At 39.5% G+C, this 27,837-nt stretch overlaps 1 protein-coding gene across 1 annotated transcript in view; it reads left to right on the forward strand.

Moving 5' to 3' along the window:
* The window catches only part of dnah6 (dynein, axonemal, heavy chain 6), a 341,236-nt gene that overhangs the window by 98,371 nt on the left and 215,028 nt on the right, over window positions 1–27,837 (forward strand). Inside the window, exons 20-26 of the mRNA XM_043705917.1 lie at window positions 3,500–3,712; window positions 5,037–5,129; window positions 10,668–10,787; window positions 13,785–13,965; window positions 20,294–20,390; window positions 21,882–22,095; window positions 22,838–23,002. Of these exons, the coding sequence (XP_043561852.1) occupies window positions 3,500–3,712; window positions 5,037–5,129; window positions 10,668–10,787; window positions 13,785–13,965; window positions 20,294–20,390; window positions 21,882–22,095; window positions 22,838–23,002 (1,083 nt within the window). The remainder of the gene's footprint in view (window positions 1–3,499; window positions 3,713–5,036; window positions 5,130–10,667; window positions 10,788–13,784; window positions 13,966–20,293; window positions 20,391–21,881; window positions 22,096–22,837; window positions 23,003–27,837) is intronic.

The raw sequence follows: 27,837 nt of genomic DNA on the forward strand, positions 1-27,837 counted from the left end.
ACGTCCCTTTTATGTCTTTCCCCTCACACCCTAAACCTATGCCTTCTAGTTCTGGACTCACCCACCCAGGGAAAAGACCTTGTCTATTTACCTTATCTATGCCCCTCCTGATCTTATAAACCTCTATAAGGTCACCCCTCAGCCTCCGACACTCCAAGAAAACCATTCCAGTCTATTCAGCCTCTTCCTATATCTCCATCCCTCCAACTCTGGCAACATTCTTGTAAATCTTGTCTGAACCCTTCCAAGTTTCCCAACATTCTTCCAATAGTAAGGAGACCAGAATTGCACACAATATTCCTAAAGTGGCCTAACCAATGTCCTGTATAATTACAACATGACATCCCAACTCCTATACTGGATGCTCTAACCAATTAAGGAAAGCATACCAAATGCCTTCTTCACTATCCTATCTAGCTGCAACTCACTTTCATGGAGCTATGAACCTGCACTCAAAGGACTCTTTGTTCATCAACACTCCCCAGGACTTACCATGAAGTACATAAGTTCTGCTCTGATTTACCTTTCCAAAATGCAGCATGTCACATTTATCTAAATTAAAGTCCAACTGCTACTCCTCGGCCCATTGGCCCATCTGATCAAGATCCTGTTGCACTTTGGGTAACCTTCTTTGCTGTTCACTACACCTCCAATTTTGGTTTCATCTGCAAACTCTTCATCATTCATATAAATGATTTGAATGTGAACATAAAAGCAACGATCCTTGTGGCACACTGCTGGTCATAGGCCTCCAGTCTGAAAAGCAACCCTCCACCACCACCCTCTGTCTTCTACCTTTGAGCCAGTTCTGTATCGAAGTGGCGAGTTCTCATTGTATTCCATATGATCTACCTGGCTAACCAATCTGCCATGATGGGCGGCACGGTGGCACAGTGGTTAGCACTGCTGCCTCACAGCGCCAGAGACCTGGGTTCAATTCCCGCCTCAGGCGACTGACTGTGTGGAGTTTGCACATTCTCCCCGTGTCTGCGTGGGTTTCCTCCCACAGTCCAAAGATGTGCAGGTCAGGTGAATTGGCCACGCTAAATTGCCCGTAGTGTTAGGTAAGGGGTAAATGTAGGGGTATGGGTGGGTTGCGCTTCAGTGGGGCGGTGTAAGTAATCTAAAAAAAAACCTTATCGAACATCATGCTGAAGTCCATATAGATCATGTCCACCGCTCTCCCCCATCAATCTTCTTTGTTATTTCTTCAATAACCTCAATCAAGTTAGTGAGGCATGATTTCCCATGCCCAAAGCCACGTTGCTTTTATTAAATTGGAGAGATTTCAGAAACGATTTACCAGTATTTTGCTGGGAATATAGAGTTTGTGTTATAAGGAGAGGCTAGATAGGCTGGGGCTTCTTTCACTGGAGTGTAAGAGGTTGATGGGTGACCTTAAAGAGGTTTATAAAATCATGAGGGACATAGCTAAGGTGAATAGCAAAGGTCTTTTCCTGGGGGTGGGTGAGATCAAAACAAGGGAGTATATCTTTAATGTGAGAGGAGAAAGATTTGAAAGAGACTTAGGGGCAACGTTTTCACACAAAGGTGGTTTGTGTATGGAATGAACTGCCAGAGGAAGTGGTGGATGCAGGTAAGGTTACAACTTTTGAAAGACATTTAGATAAGAAGATGAATAGGAACATTTTAGAGAAATATGGGCCAAATGCAAGCAAGTGGGATTAGTTCATTTTGGGAAACTTGGTTGGCTTGGGTGAGTTAGGCCCAAGAGTCTATTAATTTCCAGTCTGATGGAACCTTTCCAGAATCCAGTAGGTATTGGTAAATTAAAATCAATACATCCAATACCTCATTAGCCATCTATTTTAAACCCCTAGGAAGCAGGCCATCTGCACCGAGGAACCTGTCAGCCTGCAGCTCCATCAGTTTCCTCACTACTGTTTCCCTACTGATTTGTAATTTGACCCAAGGTCCTCTCTCCCACCTCCTGATTTACAGTCTTGGAATGCTTTTTTACACTGAAGACAGAAGCAGAATATTTGTTTATCCATTAATTTTTGTTTACCATTAACTTCCCATTCTCTCTCTTTAAAGCACTGATACTCATTTTGTTTAATTTTTAATAACTGTAGAAGCTCTTGCTATCTGTTTTATATTTCTAAATAGCTTCCTTTCATACTGTTTCTTTCTCTTGGTTAATCTTTTAGTCAGTATCTGGTGTTCTTTATATTCTGTCCAAACATCTGACCTGCTACAAATCTTTGTGTAATTATGTTTTTTCCTTATGTTAAATGCTTTTCTTAATTTCTTTGGTTAATTATAGGTTCTCCCCTTAGAACATTTCTTTGTAGTGGGAATTTATTTTTTTCTGAGACTTCTTCAATGTTTGCCTTTGCTTCTTGATTAATGTGTCCCATGGCCTACAATCCCAATTCACTTCAGCTAACTTGGCTCCCGTATGAAACTTAGATTCACTCTTTTCCTTTTCAAATTGAATATAAAATTCAGTCATCTGATCACTGCTACCTAGAGATGCCTATACTCTGAGACATTTAATTCTGTCACATTATACAATGCCAAGTTTAATATTACCATGGTCTCTGTTTAGTTCCAGAACAATCTCAGAAGCATCTTGTGAACTTCTCATGCAGGCTGCCAATCTGATTTTCCAGTTTAATATGTAGTTTAAAATTACCCATGATTATTGCCAGGCCTTTATTGCAAGCACCCAATACTACTACTTATACATTTTAACCTAATTTGTAGTTACTATTAGGGGGCTGTCGACCACTTCCTCTAGTGACTTCTTTTCCATACTATTCCTCATTTCTATCGAAATTTGAATGTGATTACCTGAACCAAGTTAATTTCTAACGATCGCACATATGGAAAAACATTACGTCCAGCAATGTGAATTTTTTTTCTGTATCAACGAGTTGCTTCATCTGTATTTGTAACTTTAGTGTGTCACAGCAATTCAGTTGCACATTACTCAACAAGGTGTAACTTTTTCAAGACTTTTTAACGGCACAATAACAGCAAAAAAGAGGACTTTCACTTGAATTCAAATGGTTTTTGAGTATTTTTATTTATGAGGACTTAAACACCACACCAAATAGAGCAGCAGGCAATCACAGCTAGCGATTTTTGGATTTCTGTATCTAAATGCTCATTTGCAAATACAAAAAATTGCTGTCTCAGAGTAATTATGTTAAGTGCTGACAGTTTCACCTTTAGTGCAGCCTCACAACCTGAACCAATCCATCCGATGAAGAAATTAAGAGAAATATCATTACTCAGTGATGGGAATGTGAAACTTGCTACCAAACAGAATAGTTAGGATTGTAAAGTGCTAACGAACTTGATGGAATCTAGATATATCCATGAGGGAGAATTAAATAAGGCTATTGTGATAGGGTATAATTAAATTGGGTGAGAGCAGTCTGAGAAGGGACTTAAACAACAGTCTGTTTTATTTTTGTTTAAATACTGTCTAAAAACATCTTCAACATTTCAATTTCCCATCATGTTACAGCTTCCTGTAATCACTGATCTGAGGAATCCCTTCCTAAAGCATAGACACTGGGAATCAATAGAACATTGTATTGGTGCTAGATTGATTGATGTTGTTGAACCTGTAACTCTGGCTCGACTGATAGAACTTAATGCATTTGATCATGCTGAGGAAATTCAGAATGTGTCAGGCCAGGCTTCTGGAGAAGCTGCCTTGGAAACCATTTTGAAAAAGGTGAGAGATTTGTCTATTCAAATGTCTTGAAGTTAGTGATAGATGTGTCATTTGCTCACTGCATTATAACTAGCAATGTGGCCAAACTTTGTTTCTTACTTACATAATGGCATATCTTTGCTATCAGACATTAGATTTGCATACAGTTTTAAGTTAAATAATCACAGAACTATCAATATAATAAAGGTTAATGGTTTTATCGATGTCAACCTTGAACTAGTACTGGAAGGAGAGAAGAAAGATCCCCTTCTTAGAGGATCACAGGAGGATGCCAATTTATCATGCAACAGGGCACCTTGCTATCAATGCCATCTACTTATGCTTCAATTCTTTCCCCGTCTTGCCACCTGCTTCACCCTTGATGTGTTGTCTGCCTCCAGGGCCAGACTATCCTTGAAATTGACACTTATTTGAAGAACAGTGTTAATGCAAAATACAGAGGGGCATCACAATGGTCTGGATCCATGGAGGAATACAATGTCAGAAGGCATGAGGCTATGCACTTTGGTAGAAAGAATAGAGCTGTTGAGTATTTTTAAAATGGAGAAAGGCTTTGGAAATCTGAAGCACGAAAGGACTTAGGAGGCCTAGTTCAGCATTCTCTTAAGGTTAACATGCAGGGTCATTTGCCAGTGAGGAAAGCGAGTACAATGTTAGCATTCATTTTGAGACATCATTTTGAGCAAGGATGTAATACTGTGGCTGTATAAAGGTCTCATCAGACCACATTTGGGAATGTCGTCAACAGTGTTGGACATGCTACCTAAGAAAAGATAGCTGGCTTTGGAGAGAATCCAGAGAAGGTTCACAAGAAAAGTATTGGGATTGAAGGTTTGTCATATGAAGAGTGGTTGACTTCTCTGGGTTTATATTCGATGGAATTTAGGTGGATGAGGACTCGGACCCAAGTGAGAAGGGATAATCTTTTAGAACTGAGATGATGAGGAATGCTGCTGTTGCACAACAAGACATCCTTGAACAAGGCTATTTGACAATGTATCTAGGATGAACTTGAATAGCTTTTTGAAAAGTCGCTTCAAAATAATTTCTAATGTATATTAGCCGTCAACCAGTATTGGTTGTAACTTATGAGATATTCTCAGCAATTAGTAGATCTATGCCTTTAGAAATGTGTTTGCAAAAGGCAGATTTTATTTGTACTGGAAGTAAATGTAAAAATTCATACTGGAACATAATCAATAGTGCCAATCATCACAGGTGAAACAATAAATAGAATTGTTACCAAATTGATTACTATTTCAAAGTGTGAACACTCCTGTTTGATGTGATGTTTCGTGTGGAATTTTTAATGTTTCAACTTTAGGTGGAAGATGGATGGAAAATAACTGAGTTTGTTGTGCTTCCTCATCGTGATGCTAAAGATGTTTTCATTCTTGGTGGTACTGATGAAATTCAGGTAAGCATAACATCTGATAAACCATGAATAAACCTATTTCTTGTAGCTGAACCAGAAGTATTTACTCTTTGCATGCATTCCTCTACCACCTCTTCATACCAGCAAGAGCAAGGTTCTTGGTGAGCTTTTATTGCCCCTTAATCAATAGAGGATCTCCCTGCTTCCAATGCTGATATGTTGAAAGCGTGATCCAATGAGCCTTGGCAATCTCTTAGTGGAGTAACATGCTTCCTTTTAAAATGCTTCCTTTCTTCTGCTGGAGTGCATCTCCCCTTTCGTGAATGACAACTTCAGCGAAACCCAACATCCTGACACTAAACAGAATAAGTCTGGAGATAATGAAGGTATGTTTAAAAAAAAGGCAGTCCATTAATCATGGGTGGCTATCATCTTTTCTGGGATAGCCAGATTGGCAGAGGAACCTACAAGAAAGAATTTGTTGTGTGTTTGGGATGATCTCCGAGAACCATGTGTTCTGAATCCAACTCTCGGTTCAAGCTATTTTGGATCTGATTTTGAGGGTAAACGTACAAGTAATATCCAAATGATCAACAAGATCTTCTTTACACTTATAAAAAGAAAGTGTGAGGCCAAAGTGATATAGACCCATGAGAGAATGAGGCTGTGTAAGAGAATCAGGAAATGGCAGTGGAGTTGAATAAATATTTTGCATTCATCTTCACAGTAGTAATAGCATTTCAAAAATACTAAAAAAAAAAGAAGAGGCAGAAAGTGCAGATAAAATAAATATAATCACTATCAACATAGATAATGTACTAAGGATACTAATGGTACTAAAGACTGATAAGTCCACTGGACCTGATAGAATGCAACGTAGGAGGTTAAATGAAGTAGTTATAAAGATGGTGGATCCAGTGATTGCAATCGTCCAAGAAACCTTAGATTCTGGAAAAGTACCAGAGGATTTGAAAATTGTGAATGTAATTCTTTTATTCAAAAAAGGGAAGGAAACAAAAACAACCCAGTTAGCTTCCTAAGCATTGTTAAGAAAATGTTCAAGCCTGTTATGAAGTATGTAATAGCAGAGAATTTAGACATATACAGTATAATAAAACAGAGTCAGCCTGGTTTCATGAATGGGAAATCATCTGTGAACAGAAAAGATGTGCAAGGAAGTTGCCAGGGTTGGAGGATTTGAGCTATAGGGGGAGGTTGAATAGGCTGGGGCTGTTTTCCCTGGAGTGTCGGAGGCTGAGGGGTGACCTTATAAAGGTTTATAAAATCATGAGGGGCATGGATAGGCTAAATAGACAAAGTCTCTTCTCTGGCATGGGAAAGTCCAGAACTAGAGGGCATAGGTTTAGGGTGAGAAGGGAAAGGTATAAAAGAGACCTCAGGGGCAACTTTTTCACGCAGAGGGTGGTTTGTGGTGAGATGCCAGAGGAAGTGGTGGAGGCTAGTACAATTGCAACATTTAAAAGGCATCTGGATGGGTATATGAATAGGAAGGGTTTGGAGGGATATGGGCCGGGTGCTGGCAGATGGGACGAGATTGGCTTGGAATATTTTGTCAGCCTGGACATGTTGGACGAAAGGGTCTGTTTCCATGCTGTACATCTCTATGACTCTATGAGTAACTAATGGAAGACAGAATTGGTATAAGAATGGCATTTTCACAATGGCAACCTATTATGCGTGGAGTGCCTTTAGAGCCACAATTATTTACAATACAGATTAATGACTTGGATGAGAAAGGTAAATACGCTAGAGCTGAGTTTATGGATAACAAAAAAAATAGATGGACAAACACACTCTACCCAAAGGGATATAGACAAATTAAGTGAGTGGGTTAAACTTAGCAGATGGAATTTGATATGGGAAAATGTGAGGTCGTGTATTTTGGAGGAAGAATGATGGAGCTGAATATGGAGAAAAATTGCAACACGTCATAGACCAGAAAAATTTAGGGTCCTTGTGCATAAATCCTAAACAAACCCAGAAACCATGTTCAGGAGGTGATAGAGAAAGCAAGTGGAATGTTGGCCCCTATTTCAAAGGGATTTAGATAAAGTCAAGAGGTGTTAAAAAACTCTATAAGGCAGTGTAAATTCACAACTGCAATACTGGCAACAATTTTTGTCTCCTTATCTAATGAAACATATACTGGAATTACAAGCAGGCCACAGAAGGTTCACTGGGTTGATCTGAGGATGGATTTTCTGATGAAGACAGGTGGAAGAGGTTGGACTTGTACTCATTAAGATTTAGAAAAATGAGAGGTGATTTTATTGAAACATAAGCTTCTTAGGGGATTTGACAGGGTAGTTGTGGAGAGGTTGGGTTTTGTGTAGGAAAGTCTAGGACCAGCCACCACAGTTTCAAAATAAGGGGTTTAAGATAGTCGTGAGGAGGAATTGCTTTTCTCAATTTTTTTTTGCCACCAAGGTGTGTGGAGATGAGGTCAATAAGTATATTCAAGGCTGACATAAGTGAATTGAATAAAGCAAGAATGTGGAGTTGAGGATTGTCAGATTAACCATGTTCCCACTGAATGGTGAAGCAGACTTCAATGGTCTAATTCTGCTTCTATGAATTGTGGTTAGCTCCGATCTTGTATTTCTAAAACCTGATGAATATTTTTTCACCTTTTCTACATTACCAAATATACTTGAGTAATAGGAGAAAGTGAGGACTGCGCTGGAAAATACTTGAGTATTAGTCAATCTCATGTAAAGGTCGACCTCCTATTTTTGGCCATATAATCTGGAATTTCCCATACATCTCATGTAAAAGTCGACCCTAGGTCTTCACAAATAACAGATCAATGTTTGGGTCAGTGCACCGGATATCACGTCCTGCTCTGACTTCCAGTTTGCTGGTTGTTCCATTCCTCTCCCGCTCTTCCAGTAAGGACTGATTAGGGATAGTCAACATGGCTTTGTGCGTGGGAAATCATGCCTCACAAACTTGATTGAGTTTTTTGAAGAAGTAACAAAGAAGATTGATGAGGGCAGAGTAGTAGATGTGATCTATATGGACTTCAGTAAGGCATTCGACAAGGTTCTCCATGGGAGACTAATTAGCAAGCTGTAGTGGAGGGTTGTTTTTCAGACTGGAGGCCTGTGACAAGTGGGGTGCCACAAGGATCGGTGCTGGGCCCTCTACTTTTTGTCATTTACATAAATGATTTGGATGTGAGCATAAGAGGTACAGTTAGTAAGTTTGCAGATGACACCAAAATTGGAGGTGTAGTGTACAGGGAAGAAGGTTACCTCAGATTACAACAGGATCTCGACCAGATGGGCCAATGGGCTGAGAAGTGGCAGATGGAGTTTAATTCAGATAAATGTGAAGTGCTGCATTTTGGGAAAGCAAATCTTAGCAGGGCTTATGTCCTTAATGGTAAGGTCCTACGGAGTGTTGCTGAACAAAGAGACCTTGGAGTGCAGGTTCATAGCTCCTTGAAAGTGGAGTCGCAGGTAGATAGGGTAGTGAAGAAGGCATTTGGTATGCTTTCCTTTATTGGTCAGTATTGAGTACAGGAGTTGGGAGGACATGTTGCGGCTGTACAGGACATTGGTTAGACGACTGTTGGAATATTGCGTACAATTCTGGTCTCCTTCATATCGGAAAGATGTTGTGAAACTTGACAGGGTTCAGAAAAGATTTACAAGGATGTGGCCAGGGTTGGAGGATCTGAGCTACAGGGAGAGGCTGAACAGGCTGGGGCTGTTTTCCCTGGAGCGTCGGAGGCTGAGGGGAATTGCAACATTTAAGAGGCATTTGGATGGGTATATGAATAGGAAGGGTTTGGAGGGATATGGGCCAGGTGCTGGCAGGTGGGACTAGATTGGGTTGGGATACCTGGTCGGCATGGATGGGTTGGACTGAAAGGTCTGTTTTCATGCTGTACGTCTCTATGACTCTATCTATGGTTGTTGTGTTCCACTCCGGACTTTCAGAATTACCATAATTCTTTGTTTTCTTCTTTATTGGTTTTGAGGTAAGTTGGGCCTCTGCTAATGACACGGTATGAAATTTGACAGGCATGAATTTCAGCCCCTCAAAAATAGTATCCAACTAATAGTTGACCCCATAGATTTAACCTTAAAAAGTAGTCCAAAACATTCGACTATTCCTTGAGTATATATGGTATTTCAGGTTTCTAGGACTGACAATACTATGATTCAGTATGAATCTGATGTCTGACAGCATTCCTGGGCAGATGCAAAAGATTGTTAACATTTATGTGAAGTACAGCAGAAGAGTTCTTGTCGTGTTCTGCTCAATGTTGATATAACATATTTTCTGGTGTAGCTAGATGATTCCAGTTTCTTCAGCATGCCTGATTGAATTGTTCTTTGTTGGTGACCGTGTCTTCGGTTGTCTTGGTCGTAAGTTCTGGAAATCCCAACCCTATAAAATGTTGGTCCTAAGAATGTATTTGATGATAACACATCAGCTCTGGTCATTTCTTGCATGTTTTAATGGCCCTCATTTTCTTTCCAGTAAGACAATGTGGGTCCCTTTAACAAACAAGCCATCCAAGCTTCTCGACTGGCAGAATTCAGAATAAGTGATATGGTCCTCTGCATTCCTCCATTCTACCCAAAACCAAATGGAACATCCGAAAAAATTTTAAAATAAATTTTGCATTTATAAGAGTTTTGTAAAAATATTTATGAGGATCTCCGATAAACGTTACTCTGGGTTCTGAGTTGACAACCAGCTGTACATTTATGTTCAGTGGAAACAGATTTACTCAACTCTTGCTCCACGGTAGTCTTAGCAAAGAAGATGCAAATGCTCACTCTGTCTGATTACCGGGTTTGGATCTGTAATGTGTTTGAATTCTTCATTGCATCTAACCAACCTTTCTGGGAGATAGCTATCAGTTGCTGAACAGACCTTTTCACATGAAAATAGGTCTTTGTTATGAAAAAGCCACAAGCATGATTTGTCATGTGTAAAGCTGTGGGAGCAATAGTTTGTTTCCTGTTGTGCTCATTAGAGAAGGGAAGACAGACTGATGATTTTATTCTTTCATTCATTGATTAAAGGTAGGTCTGATGCGCAGCCTCATGATCTCCATCACCAGTTAGGAGGAAAGATGATTCAAATGTACTCCAGCTGGGATGGAAATTGAATGCGATGCTGTTGGCATTAATCTAGTCCGGAACAGCCCTCTGCCCAAATAAACCAACCAGTCTCCTCAGGAGACTGCGTTATTATGGTATCTTGTTGCCTGGAGCTTGGGATAATGATAGTAGGAGCTCCATTTTGTTTTCGTCTCTGATTGAAAAATAAATGGATGCAGATCTGAGACACAGCACTGCCACAGGGGGATGTATTATAACGTACAGGTATGATATGTATAAATTCCATTATTGGAATTTTTAACAGCAAGTTACAACACAGGCAGAAAGCTTTCTAGATAGGAATTGCATGCTGATGTAAGTTTTCTCAGAATAGTAGATTTGTACATTGTTTCTGAAACAAATGTCAATCAAATTCCAGAGCTGGACATCAAGAAGTCATACAAGTCTGTAGTAATTTCAGAAAAAAACTTTGTTACAGGCATTGCTGGATGACAGTATTATCAATGTATCAACCATAGCCTCCTCACGTTATGTTGGACCTATTAAAAATCGTGTTGATGAGTGGCAAAGGCTTCTCTCACTATTCAATGAAACCTTGGTAAGTGTTTTACTTTGCCCAGTGACCAGATTAATATAAGTTCCAGTTTTATGGTTAATTATTTAGTTTTGTTCTGAGATTCGGATCAAGTATTCAAATACTTTGCAAAGATGTGTGTGTATCCAAGAGTGTTTTTCTTAACTGTCATGCATATAATATGCATTTGTAACACTTTACAAAGCTTATTTTGCACTTTTAGCATTCTTCCATGGGATGTGATATCAGTAGCAAAGCCAGTATTTTTGATTAGACTGATAGACTAACTTGAACTACGTATTATTCAGCCATAACACAAGATATCTGCACGTCTCTAATTGTGATCCATTGCTCAAGCACAGTTTAAGTTTTACCATTGTTGGCTGTGCCTTATCTATCTTGACAGCAAACTCTGGGATTCCTCCCTGATCCTGTCCATCTCTCTACTGCTTGAATGCTGTCCTTAAAACCTACCTCCTTGGCCAAGTATTTGGCCGCCTATCCAAAACACCGTATATGATTTATTGTCAGTGCTTGTTAATTAATACTTCAGAGAAGCCTCTTTGAAATAGTTGAATACATTAAAAAGGTGATATTAATGCAAGTTGTTTTGCTCATTAAGACTAATGCTACATTGAAATCCATTTGACACTCCAGGCCAATTTTTTTTTCATTTAGTATTATCCAAAGGTTGAAACAAATTCCCAGTCACAAAACCTGTACTCCTTAGGTACCTTCCCCTGCAACCATAAAAGATGCAAAACCTGCTGGCACACCACCTCCCTCACCTCCACCCAGAGATTCACCTGCCTCTCCTCCAATCTAGTATACTGTATCTGGTGCTCCTGTTGTGGTTTCTCTACATCGGTGAGATCAAATGCAAATTAAGGACATGTTTCACCGAACATCTCAGCCAGCCTGTAAGGTCTAGCCTGACCTCCCAGTAATTGCCCATTTTAATTCCCCTTCCCACTCCCTCTGCCACGTGTCCATCCTCAGTCTCCTCCATTGCCACAGTGTATCAGACTGCAACTTGGAGGAACAACACCTCATCTTCTGCCTGGGCAGCCTAAGCCTGGAGGACTCAACATTGAGTTCTCCAAATTCAAATAACCTTCCCACCCATCCATCCACCGACCTCCTTTCCAGCCCCACCACCTCCCTTTCATCCCTCCGACCGACCCCTCCTTTCAGCTACAAGCCAGATTTATTCGTCGTAGTGAACTACCAGGTTGTACCTACCACCTATATTTACCTATCACTATCTCACCACTCTGCCCTTCCCCCCCCCCCCCCCCTCCCTTTATCTGCAGCTCCCCATACCCCCTCCTCCATTCTGGAAGGGTTATATCTGAAACATCGACTTCTCTGCCTCCTGATGCTGCCTGGCTTGCTGTCCTCTTCCAGCTTCCTGCTTGTCTACTTTGGATTCCAGCATCTGTAGTACTTTAGTCTCTGGTACATGATAATCAACAACAAGTTTCCCACTCCACGTTTGATCTGATGCCGCATGATTTAATTGAATCTAAAATCCATGTTCCATTTCTCCCGAAGGTGCCACCTCTTGTGCTGTATCTGTCCTGGTTGAACAGTTACATGCACAAGAATGGTGATGTTGCCTGGAACATTTTGTATAACACATGAATCCATGTGCGTAGTTGTCAGGCTATTGCCTAAGTAGTCTGTGGTTAGCTCACCCAAATTTGTCCTGAACACCTAAATGTTAGAAAGGAGAGAAAAAATAATTGCTGGAGAAACTCAACAGGTCTAGTAGCTTCTGTGGCACGAAAGCTTCCTCTCCACCGATGCTGCAAGACTGGCTGAGTTTCTCTAGCAATTTATACTTTTGTTTCAGACTTTCAGTGTTTGTTGTTTATTGCTTTATTTTAGTAGTTAGAAAGGAGGACTTTGGAGGTTCAAGAGACCTGTATTTGCCATTGTCATTTCTAGCCCATAAGTCAATGTAGGATAGTCCATCCATTTTCATTCATTTCTTTAGGCTTTTTAGGGGGTTCATTATAATTGAGTGGCTTGCAGGGGCATTCAGAGAACATTAGGAGTCATTGCGTTGAATCTGGGCACACATATAGGCCCAAGAAAATAAAGAAGGCAGATTTCCTTCCTGAAAGGAAATTAATGAATTGTATGGGTATAATCTTGCAATTGTCAACAATGGGCTATGGTCAGCATAAGACTTGATCTTAATTCTAGAATTATAGTTTTAACATGGTGGGATTCAAACTCTTGTCCCTAGAGCATAAGCTGAATCTCTGAACGTAGCTACCATCTAAATTATATAATCTTCTGCTTAATATCACAGCCTCAAATTCAGCATGCTATGTTGTTCTCTATCTATTTTTATGCTATCACAAGAAAAAAAAGGGCAAAGAGAATTCTAGAACTTGAACTGTGCAAGAATCACACATTAAGTCATATACTAAATTGATTCACTTTGAGGAAGATGGTGCACCTGACCTCATTGTGTTATTATAATATATCATGGTTTTGAATCTTATTTGTAAGAGCCGCTCTGAAATACTGAATTTCCTCTGTGTAAATCTTGTGCTTTGCATGTGTAATGAACTGGTTACCCATCCCACTGTGATGATCAGGAATTTCAAACTCAAAAGTCTTCCAAAAGACAGAAGCAAAGTATTGAAAAAAGATAAATTGCTGGGGTTACTTAGGTCATTCACCTCTTTTTCTCTCTTCATAGATGCTGCATGACTTACTGACTATTTTCAGCTTTTACTATTTTTATTTCTAGCTTATCCAGAAGATCTAATTTTAACGACATAAAGAGATCAATCATTTTTTAAGAGGCACTTTGACAGCATGCAAAAGGCATATCATGCTCCTTACTCCAACTATGCACTAGAAAATGAATAGTTCAACATCATTCTTATATAAAATGCTCTACCAGAATGTATTATTTCATAGGAGTGAGAATCATTAAGAATTTACTTAATGAAGTAGGCATGACTAAAAGATTTAATAATGTTACTTTTTCTGCTATGACAGGAGCAATGGATGATGTGTCAGCGAAACTGGTTGTACCTGGAGAGTATCTTCTGTGCTCCAGACATTCAACGCCAGTTGCCTGCAGAGGCAAGGATGTTCACTCAAGTAGATAAATCCTGGAAGGAAGTCATGCGAAAAGTAAATCGCCTACCCAATGCTCTGAGAGCAGCTACCCAACCTGGTATATGAAATATGTGAATATTAATAGTTTTCCCACTCCTCCAGTCAATTGTATGAAACAAGGGCATTGCTGTTTAGCAAGCTGTTGCATTTTGGCAGCTGATATATTAGACCATTCTGGCTGAAATATTAGCACAGCCTATCCCTGATTGATTTGCTGCTTTGCTAATTTCTAAGATGTATGTTATCATTGGAAACAGTGTATTAGTTGGAATCCACAATCAAGTTCAGATTGTGCAATCTTCAAAAAAATATAGTGGAACTACTCAACAAGTCAGGCAGCATTTGTAGAGACAGGAGTATAGTTAACATTTGAAGTTGATGATCTTTCCTTTAGTAGTACAAACTGAAGATGCCGAAGAAATCAGTAGGTCTGCCAGCATTTGTGGAGTCAGAATAGAGTTAACATTTTGACCAAAAAAAGAACTGCAGATGCTGGAAATCGGAAACAAAATCAGAAATTGCTGGAAAAGCTGCTCTACAAGTCTGGCAACACCTGAAGAGAGAAAGCCGAGTTAATGTTTCGGGTCCAGTGACCCTTCAGAAATGATTGTAACTAGGAAAAAGTTGGTATATTTGTTAGAGAAGGGTCAGGGTAGCGGAATGAGTAAACAGTTGATGGGGATGGAGCCCAGAGATAAAGAAAAATAGTTGGGCAGACAAGAGAATGGGTTAAGGTCAGCCTGTGGAAATGAATGGCTGACAATGGGTTGTTTGTGGTAGCAGCCCATGTGACAATAAGGTCTGTTATGTGGGGGTGGAGGTAAGGACATGGGAGAAGGTGCTCAGACCTTAAAATTATTGGACTCGACATTGAGTCTGGTATCTCTCTTCTTTGGAACTGACTCTACAGCACTTTGGTTTTATTTTGTTTGTTAATGCCTGACTAGTTGAGTGTTTACAACATTTTGCTCTCTTTTTAGTCTTAATTTTAGTATTGTTCTTGTTTTAAATAATTTAGCAAAACTACAAATCTTTTTTTGTTGATAATTATAACAGTAATATCTGACAAGCTATAAAAGATTATTGATGGTGAGATTCTAATTTATTCTAATCTAATCTAGTTACTTAAGGAGATAAACTATTGATTTGTAGATTATCATAAAATTAGAGCTGTAACAATAATATTTTTAGGCCTGTTGTGCTGCTCAACAACATTTAGTGTCTACTGAAGTAAAAGAAGCATTGACTTTGTTTTCCTGTGAAATTTTCAAGAGTAATTGTCCTGTGGCTTGATCTTGCAATGAGGTTGCAAGAGAGAACAAGAACATATAATGGTGCATCACATTGTGATGTTGTACATTGTCTCATTAAAAAATCACAATCAGACTAACATCGTACATCTCACTTCTGAGTCTCTGATTTCAATTTCTTTTATCGAGGAGTAACTGCCATTGTAGTTTCATAGCTGAAAATGTGTTGCTGGAAAAGCACAGCAGGTCAGGCAGCATCCAAGGAGCAGGAGAATCGACGTTTTGGGCGTGAGCCCTTCTTCAGGAATGAGGAAAGTGGCACTTTCCTCATTCCTGAAGAAGGGCTCACACCCGAAACGTCAATTCTCCTGCTCCTTGGATGCTGCCTGACCTGCTGCGCTTTTCCAGCAACACATTTTCAGCTCTGATCTCCAGCATCTGCAGCCCTCACTTTCTCCATTGTAGTTTCATATTCAACCAGAATTTGTTCTCAGCTCCTTTTTGGAAGAGATTAGGAACTTCAGTCCTCTGAGAGAGATCTTGAACTCTACTGAGCAGAAGGAGAATTAACAGATGACTTTAGTTCAGTAATCAACCATCATCTGGATGAAGGTTCAATAAACACAATCTCACAGATCTGTTTTACTGTGTAGATAACTATTTCAACTGGGTAGAAGGCTGCCTCTCTATAAGAGTTGAGGCTGATCTGTTCTGTCACACTATACCATTTCCAAATTGAATAAGGGTTGTGTCTGTTGCACATTTCTCCATAATGAGTTGATCTCAAATCTGAACCAACTGTCCAGGCTGGAGGTCTGGAAGTGTTTGTTTTGTGATATTTATCATAGCCTGAAAATCCTGTTACTGTTCAGGAATGATGGAGAATAGTCCAGCTTGAAAGTAGACAGGTTATCATCATCTCTAGGTGAGTCAAGGACAACAGAAGGACAAGTCAATTGGTGATGAAAGGAAGGATCCAGGATCACAGAAAATAGGGTGAGAAGATTATGGTGAGCATGAATAATAGATGATTGAAGGATGCTTTGGTGTGGGGGCATATGCGAGGCTCAGTAATTCCCTGTGGTCAGTAGCAACTCTCCAATAGAAAACAGATGTGTATGTTTTTGCCAACCTTCTTCCTACAGCAAACTTTGTGAAGCACCCATGAATCTGATACCTAGGTGTCAAGTGTTTTTTCCCAGTTAGAGGAAAGGTTTTGGGAAAATTCCTGGTTTCACAAGCTTAATCCACTGACAAGTGCCCTGGAATGATTCCATTTTCATTCAGCAAGGTGAGAATAGAATTCAATGGGTGTCAGGTCTACCAACCCTGCAAAGACACGCCATCAGTGGCCACTGGGTACGGAGGCTATGGGAAAGGCTGATCTGGCTTAACTTGGCATCTTTAAAAGAAAGAAGAGAACATAAAAGAGCCCTTGTTCCTCACACCACCCTTTCGTACACACACACTCCTGTGTCTTATACATTCAAACCAATGTCACCTCGTACTCCTACACTCCTCCATGGCTTCTTATAGGCCCTCTGTCAACATCGTATGAATTCACATTCTAAGATCCCATGCCAATAACTTTCACCTTTACATTCTTCACAGCACTTGGCCCAAATCTATCATGCGGAGGACCTCAGGACCCATGGAGAGATTAAATTAAGTTCTTAAGTATCTATTGATTGATTTACAATATAAAAAAAGTAATGGATAAAAAAAAATCACTGTGTTAACTTCCTTGAAATGATTTATCCCTTATAGCAGTAATCAACCATATTTATAGACCCTGCTGAATTTTTTTTAAATAAATAAAGGACAGGAAATCTAAATGTTTTGACAGCTTGAAGACTTTTATTTTTAATGGCAACATCGAGTGATATTTGGGAAGGGTAAGTTAGGGAATTACACTGAAATTATAGACATGGTGTGGAGATGCTGGTGTTGGACTGGGATGGACAAAGTAAAAAATCACACAACACCAGGTTATAATCCAACAGGTTTATTTGGATGTGCGAGCTTTCGGAGCGCTGCTCCTTCACCAGGTAGTGTGAAGCAGGATCGTAAGGCGTGGAATTTATAGCAAACGATCACAGTGTCATGCAACTGAAACAATAAATTGAACAAACGTCGATTGCTGTTAAGTCTTTCACACCCATACACACATGCTCTCACAGGCTTATACTCCATCACACTCTACCAAGCACACACACACTCTCACATGCACTCACACGCATGCACACATTCATACTCTCTGTCTCTCTCTCTCCCTCACACACACACACACATGAGTCTATGAAAAAGCACACAATCTGCAGGCAGTCAATCCATGTAACATTTTTTAAACTCCCACTTTAGAAATAGAACCAGTCTCACTCAAATTTTGACAGTATTGAGCAAGAACTTTCAAACGTTGATTGGGGACAGATATTTGCAAGTAAAGGGACAGCTGGAAAATGGGAAGCAATCAAAAATGAGATAAGTAGTGTCCAGAGACAGTATATTCCTGTTCAGGTGAAAAGAAAGGCTGATAGGTGTAGGGAATGCTGAATGCCTAGAGAAATTGAAGTTTTGGTTAAGAAAAAGAAGGAACCATATGTCAGGAATAGACAGGAGAGATCAAGAGAATCCTTGGAGTATAAAGGCATTAGGAGTATATTTAAGAGGGAAATCAGGAGGGCAAAAAGGGATCATGAGATAGCTTTGACAAATAGGGTTAAGGAGAATCCAAAGAGTTTTTATAAATACATTAAGGACAAAGAGTAATTTGGGAGAGAATAGGGTCCCTCAAACATCAGCAAGGCAGCCTATGTATGGAGCTGCAGGACATGGGGAGATACTAAATTAGTTTTTTGTATCAGTGTTTACTGTGGAAAAGGACATGGAAGATATAAAATGTAGGAAAATAGGACATCTTGAAAAATGTCCGTATTACAGAGGAGGCGATGCTGGATGTCTTGGAATGCATAAAAATGGATAAGTCCTCAGGACCTGATCAGGTGTACCCAAAATCTCTGTGGGAAGCTAAGGAAGTGATTGTGGCCCCTGGTTGAGATGTTTATATCATCGATAGTCACAGGTGAGGTGCCGGAAGACTAGAGGTTGGGTAACGTGATGCCACTACTTAAGAAAGGTGGTAAGAAAAAACTAGGGAGCTATAGACTGGTGAGTCTGATGTTGGTGGGTGGGCAAGTTGTTGGAGGGAATCCTGAGGGACAGGATTTACGTGTATCTGGAAAGGCAAGAACCGATTAGGGATAGTCAACATGGCTTTGTGCGTGGGAAATAATGTCTCACGAACTTTTTGATTGAGTTTTTTGAAGAAGTAACAAAGAGGATTGATGAGGCGGAGCAGTGGACATGACCTACAGGGAACGCAGTAAGGCGTTCGGCTAGGTTCCCCATGGGAGACTGGTTAGCATGCTTAGATCTTGTGGAATGCAGGGAGAACTAGCCAATTGGACACAGGACTGGCTCAAAGGTAGAAGACAGAGGGTGGTGGTGGAGGGTTGTTTTTCAGACTGGAGGCCTGTGACCAGTGGAGTGCCATAAGGATTGGTGCTGGGCCCTCTACTTTTTCTCATTTACATAAATGATTTGGATGCAAGCATAAGAGGTACAGTTAGTAAGTTTGCAGGTGACACCAAAATTAGGTAAATGAGTGGTGGTGCATTTTGGAAAAGCCAATCTTAGCAGGACTTATACATTTAATGATAAAGTCGTGGGAATGTTGATGAACAAAGCGACCTTGGATTGCAGGTTCATTGTTCCTTGAAAGTAAAGTTGCAGGTAGATAGGATAGTGTTTAGTATGCTTTCCTTTATTGGTCAGAGCACTGTGTATAGGAGTTGAGGAGTTATATTGTGGTTGTATAAGATGTTGGTTCGGCCACTTTTGGAATATTGTGTACACTTCTGGTCTCCTTCCTATCGGAAGGATGTTGTGAAACTTGGAAGGGTTCAGAAAACATTTACAAGGATGTTGCCAGGGTTGGAGGATTTGAGCTATAGGGAGAGGCTGAATAGGCTGGGGCTGTTTTCCCTGGGGTTTTGGAGGCTGAGGGGTGACTTTATAGAGGTTTATAAAATCACAGGTTAAGAAATATATATATATATATATATATGTATAGGATTAGAGTGAGAGGGAAACAATTTAAAAGGGACCTGTGGGGCAACATTTTCTTGCAGAGGGTGATGTGTGTATGAAATGAACTGCCAGATGAAGTTGTGGAGGCTGGCACAACTGCAGCATTTAAAAAGCATCTGGATGGGCAAAAGAATAGGAAGAGTTTAGAGGGATATGGGCCAAGTGCTGGCAAATGGGATTAGATTAGGTTAGGATATCTGGTCGGCATGGACGAGGTGGACTGAAGGGTCTATTTCCGTGCTGTACTTCTCTGTGACTCTAAGATTGGGATACAGACAGACTCTCACCTCATACCTTTAATACATTGTCTGAACTGAGATGTCACCTTCAGTTATCTCGAGAATGTGACTTAAAAGAAATTCTGGAATTTACATATTAATGAACTGAAATCTGCAACCCATTTTAAAAGATGAAAGACTTAAACAGCAATCTAGGTTTGTTCAATATATCGTTTCAGTTGTATGACACTGATCTTTTGCTATAAATTCTTTCTTTTGATCCTGCTCCACAACTACCTGATGAAGGAGCAGCACCCCGAAAGCTTGTACTTTCAAATAAACCTGTCGACTATAACTTTTAAACTTTAGAATTGTGGAGGCAAAGTAAATATTGGGGCTGGAGACAGTTCTCTCCACAGATGCTGCCAGACTAGCTGTGTTTCTGCCGAATTGTGTTCTTGGAAAAAAAGTTGTGATGGCAAAACTGCAAAAATACACAAGAATGCCACACCAATATTCTTTGGCAAGTTACGGAAATCTTTTGCTGTTTGGAGTAGGTATAGACACAACTTTCAGAACTCTATGCTTCTCCTCTGTACACTGTTCTCTTCTCCCAGTGTGTAACACTGAATCTTCCCTTAATGTATAACAGCATGGAGCAGGCCTGTCCTCTCTGCAAAGACTGCTTGACCTGTTCAGTAAGTCTGTTTATTTCTGCACCTTCAATTTATGTATGTTTATCATGTGTAATTTCAATTTTATGTTTTAGGTTTGTTGGACATTTTCTTGAATAACAATGCATTATTGGATCAAATTTTGAAATGTCTGGAGGCTTATCTTGAATCTAAGCGGGTGATTTTCCCCAGGTTTGTATTATTAATATACTGGTTTACTTTGTTCTGCATTACTGATGAAAGCAGAAGAGATTTTTTTAGTTTCTGAATCAAATAAAACTAATTTGCTTTTCAACATTTTTTTTCCATTGTTCAATGATTCTGTCGTGCCAACTTGAGGCAAAGAGATAAACCATTCCTAAGATGGTGTCAGTGCTGCTTGATAAGTTGTTGGCAGAGGGTGCATGGGAAAAACATTTTTTTTACGCTTCATTTATTGGCCTATCTCTGCTGACAGTTGCTAATTTGTACTAGTTAATGTTTGTTTCCTCCATCAACCTGGAAATTCACCTCCTCGGTTTAAAAAACTCCTCTCCTTTGCGTAGCTGTGCTGTCAGTTCTGTAGTGCTTTCTCCTCTTGCATTCAGAAAGCCGACACTGATGCTTCAAGACTCCATGCTTAGCATCTTCCATCCTCATACACATGCTGTTTGTTGACAATATTATTCTCTGACATTGGATTAACTTTCAGCTTCTGGATCACCATTGTTTTGCTATTAGAAGCAACAAGAAGTTGATCTACAAACAACTTCACAACTGTGTCCAAAAACCTCAGCCCTGCTGGTACTCCTATTAAATGCTGTTGCATGCAATATCTCTTCTCTGGCTTTACTGCTAAATCAACTTACAACAATCCCTCTCTGATATTAGTTTTGTTTGTAGCCCAATTATTTTCCTTCCACTTGAAGAATTATGCAAGTTTACACATAATATGTTCCAAATCCAGATGTCTGCAAAATAGAATTGTCTGAAAATATTTTTGAAATTCACCTAAATTGATGATGACTTGTCGGTTTTGTAGGTGTCCTACACATCAGGCAGTGCACATATCTGAGGTAAACATTCACCCACAATAGCATTATCGGTATTGAAAAAGGCCATTGGGGACCTGCACTTCAGGCAGACATTAGTGTCTTTGCAACTTTCAATAAGGCATATTTTATGCTCTGCCCTCCCCAGTGGTAAGTCGTGAATGCATTCACCAAGGATGGCACAAAGCATAAGTAATAGTCATTAATGGGACCTCTGCCAGTCTCTACCAGAAAAGCTGAAAAGTTTTGCTTGAATGCAAAACCAGGGTGAAGGAGTGAGTTCAAAGTGCAGGCTACTATTGGTACTAGTCGTGAAGAAGGGTTACAGCTAAAACATCAACTTGTCCACCTCCTGATGCTGCCTGGCTTGCTGTATTCTTCCAGCCTCCTGCATGTTTATGTTGGTATTAGTCATCTCATTTCTGAGTCTGGGAGCTTTTGAGGGCAACTTTGTCCTGCAGCTCATGTATTTTGAACCCTGAAACAAGTCTCACTGGATCTCCTGTTATTTTTGAGGTGAACTTCCCTCCTATTTGGGAGTGGGTCCAATATTTTATCTAAGTGGTGACCATTCTAAAAGTTTTACAAAGTATGTGCTTGATATTAATTATTTGATAAATTAATATCTGATTCCCCTCTCTCTGAATGTTAGGTTCTACTTCCTATCCAATGATGAGCTATTGGAGATTCTAGCTCAGACCCGTAACCCACAGGCTGTCCAGCCACATCTGCGAAAATGCTTTGATGCTATTGCAAAACTGGAATTTGCACTGGCTTCCCAGACTGAAGAGAAAACAGCTGAGGGAGAACCTGAGAAGCTGTACACCAATGATATCTTGGCAATGCTCTCTCCTGAAGGAGAAAAGGTGAAGATTCTTTTGTTGGAGTAGTTGGCACTCTGAAAGTCATTTTAGAATTTCATTAGATTGACTTTTGACAGGTTTATTAGTGTGCATTAAAGCTTTATGTATGACACAATGCCACAATGTGGTAGATTAAAGCTTACCTGCTTGATTCACCACATATAGCCTCTTCATCTCTTTGCAAACTATTAAAAAGTAAAGCTAATATCGTTCTATTGAGCTACTCCCTTATTTGAGAGAGATGTCTGGTTGTTGTTTAACTGACGGTTACCATGCCTCAGGTGAGGAGAGAAGTTGAGAAGCTGGGACCTTCATAGTCACCCCAGCTGGTGTGGAAATCAAACTGGTATCACTCTGCATCATAACCAGCTATCTGAGCTAATCAACTCCCTTGCAATGCTGACATTGCAATGAATAGAGATAATTTGCTTTTTGATAGTGAAGTAGGAAATTTGGGTGTAGGTATAACATTAACACCTTGTCTTAAATAACTAAATTAAAAAATAGATTTCTTTCAGGAGAAATCCAAACATCATGGAAATATTCAAACTGGAAAAATGAGAAAATGCTAATCCTTTATAAAGTTCTGATCTGAAATAAATAAAGTTAATTAAACAGAATTGTGCTTTAAAATGAATGAGATGCCATAATAAATCAATTTATAAAGAACAAAGGGTCCTGCTTGACTTTCTTTTATTATTATAATCACCGTTGAGTTAAATAACATTTTGTTTCTGTGTTACAGGTCAGTTTGGGAAAGGGACTTAAGGCAAGAGGAAATGTAGAAGATTGGCTTGGAAAGGTCGAGGAAGCTATGTTCTCATCTCTTCGACGTTTATGCAAAGTTTCGATTGGTGATTATCAAACTCAGCCAAGGGTCCAGTGGGTGGTATCTGGACATCCTTCTCAGGTACTTTGAAAGTTGTTAAAAATTTATTTCAAATGCTAATCTAATCTATGTCTTTTCCAACAGAATTTGTGTCTGACCTCACCCTCTAGAAGCTGGCACCCATGTGATCCCTTACTCCATACCTTATTGCAGCTCATTGATGCCTAATGGCTCATCATATGCAGCCATTACATGTACTTTAGAGAGTAGCACATGAACAATATTGATATCTGATTTGGTAGTTGCGGGTGTTAAACTAATTCATTGTTTCTTCTTTATCAGTATCTCCTTCATGCTGGTCTTCAATCAGTTGCATCATTACCTGGTCCAGTCTTGGGTATCTGGAAGTACAGTGGCACAAAGGCTGGTTTGCAGTGAGGGAAAGGGAAGAAAGATGTATTGTAACATCGTCTACATGTTGTAAATCATAACATTTGAGGAATTGGATTAGATTATGCTGTCATCTTGATGGTTGCTGCCTCAGTGATGATTTTCATGTTGGCCACTACCTTCTCCTTTATGGAGGTTACTTGCTGCCTATTAAGAGCCACTTTGTCCTGCAAAAGAAAAGAAGTGTATCATTGAATGTGGTGTGAAGTGCTTAAGAGATGTGTTTGCTTGCACATTATTTTGCACTGATTACAAGCTATGAGATGAATGGAAAATTGGCAGCAGTGATGAGTGCCTGGCGATGTTTGTTGGAGTTTGCTGATAAGCACGTGAAGGGAGTGTGGTGAGTGGAGCAATGCTTATGACTAGTTGTGCAGTTAGTAGAATATGAAGTGAAGATACTTTTGTTGACCTTGGCCACTTGTGAGACCATTTATTTTTTTTCTCTTACTTTGCACTTGGGTCATTCAGTCTGGATTGTTGGCACTCACATTAATGGTTACTGGTTCACACTGATTTTTTTCAATCCTTCATTGGAGAACTCGAGCCCCTGAGGGGGGCTAAAGTTATAGTGAACTAGCAAATTAAGGGTTATGTCAGTAGAGATGCAATGTCAGACATTTTTTCTTTAGTTCTGAGAAGTAGGTTTGGCTGGACCAGCATTAATTGCTCGTTTCTAGTTGCCCTTGATATGGTGGTGGTGGCTGTCTTCTTGAACTGCTACAGTCCCTTTAGTATATGTACATCAATTCAGGATGGTAAGTGGCTTGGACAGGAATTTGCAGATTCAATTGCAAATATTACTTATCTAAGAGAGGGCTGGGATGGGCATACATTTAGGCGTGAAGCATTATCAGAAATTTATACAATGTCTTGGAATAAAGGGAATATAGGTCTGTGATACCTGGCTGGAGGCGATGACTGGTGCTGTGAGGCCCACAAACAGATGTGTTGTTCCCCATATATAGGTCCATGAAACTCTCTGCTGCCGCAAAGAAGGCATAGATTGAGGTGACTGAGAAAGAGAGCACTGTCACTTATGAGGTACAGCAATTAAATTCTTTTTTGAAAGTAAACAAAATAGAAATTGCTGTTGAAACTCAGACCTGAGTTCTGGAAATCTGAATCAAAAACAATAAATAGCTGGAGAAACTTAGACCTGAGTTTCTCCAGCTATTTATTGTTTTTGATTCAGATTTCCAGAATCCACAATTCTTTGTTTTGATTTTCTGAAAGTTCTTTGGCTTTCTTGTATTTTCCAGGTGTGGTTGGAAATGTATTTATTCCATGTTCAAATAGGGTAACAATAGTTGATGCCATTTTACCTGCCACCTTCCAATAAAGCTTATCAAACAAGTACTCTCCCATCCATTTGCAGGAGCTTCCAGGTGTTTCAGGTTTGTGATGTAGTGGTGCAGTGCACAAAATCTGAAAAGTCCTTCTTTAACAACCTTCTACAAAGCACATCATTTGACACCATCTTATCCTTCATGCAGCATTCACGCTACTCGTCAGCTCTGCAGTAATTTATTCTCCACTACAAGAAATATATCCCTTCCTTTTTTTGTCACTTCTCAGGTATTTTTGTTTGATTTTATGATTGTGAACTGTGCACAATTCCCCAAGTGTAAGCTAACCAAGGACCTGTACACGTGAAGAGCAGAGAAAGTATTGACTATATAAAAACAAACCTCTATGCATGGTTTTGTTTTAAATGGCCTTATTATCTAAATTGCTAATTCTAATCATTTGTGTGCTTGGATAGCAGACAGACGAGCAACAGCAGGCATAAACTTTTGAATGAAAGTGAATGTCAGTGAAATCAAATTGATGTATATTTCAAAATCACCAAGAAATATTTATAAATTGATTGTAAAATACTAGAAAATTAAATTGCAGTTATTTCAATGTAAGAGGCCTCCCAGGTAAGGCTGATGAACTCAGGGCATGTTTAAGAACATGGGATTGGGACGTCACAACTATTACAGAAACTTGGCTGACAGATGGGCAAAACTGGCATCTCAATGCTCCAGGGTTTAGATGCTCTTGGAAGGATAGAAAAGGAGGCAAGGAAAGGGGGGGCTGCTGTTTTTGATTAAGGAATATGTTACTGTTGTAACTATTGAAAATATTTCTGAATAATCGTCCAGTGAAAATATATTATAAATGACAATTACAAATAAGAAAGGCAAGATCACATCGATGGGATTGTACTACAGGCCCCCTAATAGTAAGAAAGAAATTGAGAAACAATATGTAGGGAGATCTCAGATATATATATAAGTATAATAAAGCTGTAATAAAGGGTGATTTTAATTTTCCAAACATTAACTTGGACTGCCAGCATGTTAAAGGTTTGGATGATGAAGGATTTATCCAATGTTTTCAAGAAAAGTTTCTTTATCAATATGTGGATGCTCCTTCTAGAGACCTTCTTTTGGGCAATAAGGCAGGGCGGGTGTCTGAAGTAAAAGAGGGGAAACACTTTAGGTCTAATGATCATAATTCTATTCATTTCAAAATGGTTACGGAAAAGAATAAGCCTTCAATAAAAGTTAAAGTTTTTAATTGGAGTAAAGCAAATTTGAATGCTATGAGACATGAACTTTAAAAAGCTGATTGGAGTAGACTATCCACAGGTTAAAAAAAAAGTCTGACAGTTGGGAGGCATTTACGAGTGTGATGACACGAGTTCAGAGGCATTTTGTTCCTTTTAGAGTGAAGGGAAAGGCTGGTAAGATTAAGGAACAATGGATGAAGAAAGATATTGAGGTTCCAGTCAAGAATAAAAGAGAATCTTATTTTAGATGTAGACAACTTGGTTCAATTGAATCTCTTAATCAATATAAAGAGTGTAGGAGAATTTTTAAGAAATAAATCAGGAAGGCAAAGAATGGGTATGAGATAGCATTGGCAGATCAAGGTAAGGATAATCGAAAGATATTTTACAAATCCATTAAGAGCAAGAGGGTAACTAGAGAGAGGGAAGGGTCTCTACAGATTAAGGAATTTTGTGATGAACCCCAGGAGATGGAGAGATACTAAATGAATATTTTGTGTCAGTTTTAACTGTGGTGAGAGAAATGGAGTCTAGAGAATGCAGAGAAATAAACTTTGATGCTTTAGAAACAGTTCACATTACAGAAGATGAGGTTTTGGGAGCCTTAGAGAATATAAAAATGGATACATTTCTGGGATCTGATCTAATGTATCCCAGAATGTTGTGAGAAGTAAGGGAGGAAATTACGAGACTCCATTTAGAAATATTTACATTATCTTTAACTACTGGTGAGGTGCCTGATGACTGGAGGGTGGCTAATGTGGTATTTCTGTTTAAGAAATGTTGTAAGGAGAAACCAGGGAACTATAGACCTGTGAATCTGACTTCAGTTGTGGGTAAATTGTTGGTGATGATTATAAAGGATAGGATTTATGAATATTTAGAGAGGCAAAAATTAATTTGGGATGGTCAGCATGGCTTTATGCAAGGAAAATTGTGTCGCTCAAATTTGATTTGAGTTTTTTGAAGAAGTTATCAAAAAGCTTGATGATGGCAGAGCAGTAGACGTTATTTATTTGGATTTTAGTAAAGCCTTTGACAAGGTTCTGCATGGTAGACTAATTAGTAAAATTAGATCACATGGGATTCAGGGTGAGCTTGCCAATTGGATACATAATTGGCTGAATGGCAGGAAACAGAAGAATAGTGGAGGGTTGTTTTTCAGACTGGAGGCCTGTGACCTGTGGTGATCTACAGGGATCAGTTCTGGGTGCACTTTTGTTTGTCATTTCTTTAAATAATTTGGATGAGAATATAGAAAGCATGGTAAATAAGTATGTAATGACACCAAAATTGGTGAAACGTACTTAGTGAAGAAGGTGTTCTAAGATTACAAAAGGATCTTAATCAAATGGATCAATGGGCTGAAAAATGGCGGATGCAATTAGATAAATGCGAGGTATTGCATTTTGGTACAACAGAAAAGGGTAGGGCTTATACAATTTGAATGATATTGTAGAACAGAGGGACCTGGGCATGCAGGTTCACAATTCTAAAGTTTGCGTTACATAGAGACAGAATAGTTAAAAAGGTATTTGGCACACACGCCTTCATTGCTCAGTCCTTTGAGTATAGGAGTTGGGATGTTATGTTGAGGTTGAAGAGAACATTGGTAAAGCCTCTTCTGGAATACTGTGTCCTGTTCTGGTTGCCCAGTTATAGGAAGGATATTATCAAGCTGTAGAAGATTCAGAACAGGTTTACCAGAATGTTGCTAGATATGGAAGGTTTGTGTTTCAAGAAAGGCTGGATAGGCTGGGACTTTTTTCAGATCAGTGTTGCTGGAAAAGCACAGCAGGTCAGGCAGCATCCGAGGAGCAGGAAAATTGACGTTTTGGGCAAAAGCCCTTCATCAAGAAAGAGGCAGGAAGTCTCCAGGGTGGAGAGATAAATGGGGGGGGGGGGG

This window comes from Chiloscyllium plagiosum, chromosome 2, assembly GCF_004010195.1.
Source record: "Chiloscyllium plagiosum isolate BGI_BamShark_2017 chromosome 2, ASM401019v2, whole genome shotgun sequence".
Lineage (NCBI taxonomy): Eukaryota > Metazoa > Chordata > Chondrichthyes > Orectolobiformes > Hemiscylliidae > Chiloscyllium > Chiloscyllium plagiosum.